Raw genomic sequence first — 5,021 nt, forward strand, 5'->3', positions numbered from 1 at the left:
TGCTATTTTTAAGATGTAATAAATTTTTTAAATGTGCATTGGTTGACTTTACAAAATTTACATCTCTTCATATTCTGAAAATGCACCATTGTTTCAGGTAGGTTAACTTAATGATGGTTTTTCTAATGTTCTATTATTTTTAGACAAATTGCTTCTTATATGAGCCATTATGGCCATTAATAAGGAATAGCAGGAAAAGACAGAAACAATGCAACTTTTTAATGGAAGAAAGTTCACAGTTTTTTTTAAATTATACACAAAGCAATTAAACAAATACCTGTTTTAAGAATATGCCAAATAAAAGTAGCATTAACAGACTGACAAGATAACTCAGTGGTGAAGGCACTCGCTTCCAAGAGTGACTGAGTTCAGTCCCAGAACATATATGACAGAAGAAGAGAACAAGTCCTCTGCCTGCAACATGAACCCTTAGTATGCACACCTGAACACGCACATAAACACCAACATACAAAACACACACTGAATAAACGGATTTTTCAAATTATGGTAGCATTATTTTCCAATAAATGGACTTTAGTGACAGATCCAAAAAGAACTTCAGAGTTGTAAAAGAGGGGTAAGAACATGTACATTAAAAGCTTTGGTTAAAATTTAAAGAAAAACAGTAAGGCCGTGTAGAGCCAAAAAGTGTAGGAGGGAGAGAAGAGTGGGAAGATAGCTCAGCTTTGGTACAGAGAGATTGTGACATCACAAAGGCTCAGTTGTTAACAACCATCAGCCCTCTGACAGATGAGAATTCAGTTCAGAAGTCTGTGAAGGCTTTCCCTGGCTCCCTTAGTCCTACTTTAGCTATCCGGTTTCCAAGACACTGAACACAGCTTTCAAAAGTATGGCGGAGGCTAAAGGTAGTACAGAGGAGACGCAAGACCTTAATGACAAAGGTAACTGGATGAGGGAAAGACTTGCCAGGAGCTGTAAGATCAACTTTGATCACGGCCGGAAGCCTCGGAAAGGATACCCGCTGCCACCTGAATCTTTGAAAATCCTCCGTGTCTGGCTTTATAAGCACCGGTTTAATGCTTACCCTACAGAAGAAGAGAAGCAAATGCTGTCCAAGAAGACCAATTTATCTTACCGTCAGATCTCCAACTGGTTTACAAATGCCCGTAGACGCCTTCTCCCAGTAATTCTTCAACAAGATTCATACAAAATGAGCTATGAAGACCAGGATGCAGAAGTCGCCAAGAAGCAGCAAGCCACTCCATCCCAGGAGGTTAAGGCACAGCCTAATGGGCAAGCTAATATGCAGAATCTGCTCCTGCCAATATACCAAAACTTTCAAGAGAAGCTACTATATCCAGAGTCTTATCCAAGACAGAAGGACATACCTGAAGCCCATTCAGAGGAAAGACACAAGATTTCCATCAGTGTGCCTTTGTCTTCTCCACAATCTATGTGGGCAGAGCAAACACCGGATTTCAGCAGCTTCTACATGCTGGTTGATGTTGCTGTACAGAAGGCCGCAGAACTGGAAGAGCAGAAGAAACAAAATCCCAATCTGTAATCTCCATCCACACCCCACTCACCAGTTTGCATAGTCAGTCCATTGTACTCCATTATACTCAATCCAATTTAACTCGCAATTCCATCTTTTAACGCCATCATTTTCCCCAGTTTTAAGAAACCTTTTCCTTTATCGCATCTCAATTTGTCTGGATATGTCAATGTTTTGTGAAGCAGGTCACCAGCTACGATTATCAACTTTAAAAACTTTCTAAATTTTTTCTCTTCCCCTGGGCTTAAGTTCTATATACCTGTTAATAAACATCATGCAAGTTTCAGACAAGGGTGTTCACGTCTAATCTCAATTTCTCCAAATTAGTTAGACACTAGATGTGAAGGCATCCTTCTTTCCCTTCTTTACAGTAGCTATCTTTAATAATTTTTCGGAATAATAGAAAGAAAAAAAACGCCATAACAAATGTGTATAACACTGCTGGTCAAAATTCGTTTGTTTGTTTTGATGGATTTTCTTTTGTAAGCTTTCAACTGCTTCCCTTTGTGCAGTTTATTTTAAGTAATGAGTTATCTCTGGAGGAATATGAGTATGAAAGCCAAAGCATTGTAAATTCATACTTTTGGGTAGTATAAGGGTAATCTCTTTAGACAAATAGTAGTGAACATTTGGTATGGTAATTGAATGGGTAGTTTACTGCTGCCAAGTCTTAGTTTGTTCACTGGGTTGGGACAATGTGTTTTGTTAGTTTTAATTAATTGCATCACAGGAAAACTGTAATAACAAATTCCCTAGAAACCAGTTGTAGATAATTTATGAGTTAAAAAGGAATCACTCTAGAACATTTTAGTAAAACTGAAATTAACCTTAGTTAATCTATATTGTGCTGCTTTTATTTGCTTATCACAGTTATCTTTCAGTTTAAAATACTTGACTTGATGGGGTTTGCTGGGAAGGTTAACGCTTCAGACAGCTCTTACAAGAATATATTCCTCAGGTTATGATAAGTTCAGACAGGTTTTTCAATAGGAACTGTATGCTAATTCAGAAAGCTGTTATTTATATTTTCTAATTTTTATGACGCTACAATATGGTCAATATGACCTCCATTTCAACTCATGAATAGATGTAACTACTAGGCCTGATAGTTTTGTCTGTTAGGTGGTTGATTGTTGTTTTAATGCCTATCTCATTATTGAGAATTTCCATATACTATGTTTCATCTTTTTATAGTCTCTTTAGAAACAGTGTTAGTTTGAAAAATTTCAATTTCCATATTGGTTAGAAAGGAAGAAGTCAGCAGTCTCAAACTGCTATTCCTGAAATAGAGTAAATCGATTCTTATTTACTTTTAAGGTCTTTTATTATTGTTGTTTGGCAGTTCTATACATGTAATAATGGAATTTACTCTTTTCACCCATTTGCCTGCCATCTCCCTCCATTTCCTGCTCTAACACTTCTTCCCATCAATTTCACCTCTACTTACATGCCTAAATTTTAAAATGTGATCCAATGAGTTGAATTACCATTTATTGTTGAAGTGCATGGGGAGGATTGAAGAAAGGGCAATTTTTCACTAACAAGAACACTGCCCACAATGACACAATTCTCTACTCCCAACAACTATTAACTGCCAATAGTCCCTTAGGTATAGATATGGTCTTATGGGCCCCTACCCTATTCATGATAAGATGTTGACTTGTTAATCTTGTGGAGAAAACCACAACTTCAGTAAGTTTATGAGTACAAAAGCTATATCAACTCCAGAAGTGATCCTTTTAATTTAAACCACATCATTTTTTCTTACATTTTTTCTGTTCTTCCTTTGTGTTTACTGAGCATTGGCTTTCCTGGTTTTTGTTTCAACTTGAGCATTATTTTTGTCTAAAATAGGGGGACTTTAGTCGCATAAACTTAGATGTGGAGCCTCTATTTAATTCAGTTGCTCTATATTTATATATTTATATTTAAGCCTGTATCAATATTGTTTTCATTAGTATATCCCTAGAATTAACTTGAAATCAGATATCATGATATTTCCAGTAGAGTTTTGTTGTTTATGATTACTATGGGAATCCAGTATCTTTTGTGCTTTTGTATTTATTTAATTTCTTCTTCTGATTTTAATTTCTTAAGAATTAATTTGGTGTTTTGATTGGAGTTGCAATGAACATGTCAATTACTTTTGGTAGGATGATCATTATTGTAATCCTTTTAATGCATGAATGTAGGTTTCTCCATGGTCAAAATTCTTCTGAAACTTCTTCAACATTTTATAGTTTTCATTGTATTTCCTTACTTAAATCAATCTCTCTCTCTCTCTCTCTCTCTCTCTCTCTCAATGGTTATGTTTTCATGATTCCTTTGTTAGTGTGTTTATCATTGGCATGTAGGATTTCTGTTTATTTCAGGATATTAGGTTTTAAAGCTTATATTTTGCAGAAAGTATATATCAACTCTAGGCGTTTCCTGCTGTAGACTTTGGTTGGGTGTGACATATATAGTATCATATGACATGAAGTCAGGAATACATTGACATCGCGAGTGTGTGTGTGTGTGTGTCTGTGTGTGTGTGTGTGTGTGTGTGTCTATATAATCTCTACCAAAAATGTCAAGCACTGAATTAAAACTAAATGGAGGAAATAGAAAATTTGTCCTGTTTGTGATTTTAATAGGAATATTTCAAGTTAGTCTCTATTGTACATGTTTGAGCCTATGGATTTTGGTATCAAGATAATACTAGTTTTGTCAAAAGAATTTAGGTGCATTCCTTGTATTCTTATTCATGAAGCAATTTGGTAAGTTTTGCTTTTGGTCTTTTTGTGAAGGTCTGGTAGAATTCTGCCTTAAAACCAGCTGGATCTGGGATTTGTAAAATGGAAAATTTTTAGTGAATCCTTTACTCTTTTTGCTTGTTTTATGTCTATTTCAACTAGGTTTAATTTTGGTAGGTCATATGTATCTAGAAATTATTCCTTTTGGGTCTAATTGTGCCAGAAGTATATTATAGTAAACTGCACTAGAGTATTAAGTGTAATCTATGTTTCTATATTCATTAGTATTGGTTGTGAGAAATTTGATGTGCTTGTGTTTGGTGTGTGTGTGTGTATGCATGCGTGTGTGTGTGTGTGTGTGTACGCGCGCGTGCACGAGTGCGTGCACGCATGTGTATCTGTAATTTCTTTTTGGTGGATTATATTTTGATGTGTATGACATGATCTGAGCAAAATTGGTTTGAAATCTGTTTACTCGATTATTAGAATTGTGACACTTCTTTATCACATTGCTTAGGAGTATTTTTTTCATCCTTTCAACCTAAGATAGTATCTCTTTTTAATAGGAAAATATTAGAGGCAAGGAAACTTGAGGTCCTGATTTCTAATTTATTCTGCAATCCCATGTCTTTGAACAGTTAAATTAAGATAATTGGTATTCAGAGTTAATGAATTTAATTATTGCTTACCTTTTAATGACTCTGTAATTTTGGATGCTTCAATAATCATCTTTTCTTTAACAACTCTCTTTTCCTCATTGATTTTTTTTC

At 35.2% G+C, this 5,021-nt stretch overlaps 1 protein-coding gene across 1 annotated transcript; it reads left to right on the plus strand.

Annotated features, from left to right (window-relative positions):
* The first annotated feature begins 751 nt into the window (after nucleotides 1–751).
* On the plus strand, nucleotides 752–1,799 carry Tgif2lx (TGFB induced factor homeobox 2 like X-linked). The gene has a single exon (XM_005072588.2). It carries the CDS (start codon nucleotides 851–853, stop codon nucleotides 1,523–1,525), a length of 675 nt encoding a protein of 224 aa, XP_005072645.1. The 5' UTR covers nucleotides 752–850; the 3' UTR covers nucleotides 1,526–1,799.
* The last annotated feature ends 3,222 nt before the right edge of the window (nucleotides 1,800–5,021 follow it).

Source organism: Mesocricetus auratus, unplaced genomic scaffold (assembly GCF_017639785.1).
Source record: "Mesocricetus auratus isolate SY011 unplaced genomic scaffold, BCM_Maur_2.0 Super-Scaffold_100003, whole genome shotgun sequence".
Classification (NCBI taxonomy): domain Eukaryota; kingdom Metazoa; phylum Chordata; class Mammalia; order Rodentia; family Cricetidae; genus Mesocricetus; species Mesocricetus auratus.

Excerpts from the sequence above, each read along its gene's own strand:
- Tgif2lx (XM_005072588.2), top strand. The coding sequence starts at position 851 with ATGGCGGAGGCTAAAGGTAGTACAGAGGAGACGCAAGACCTTAATGAC.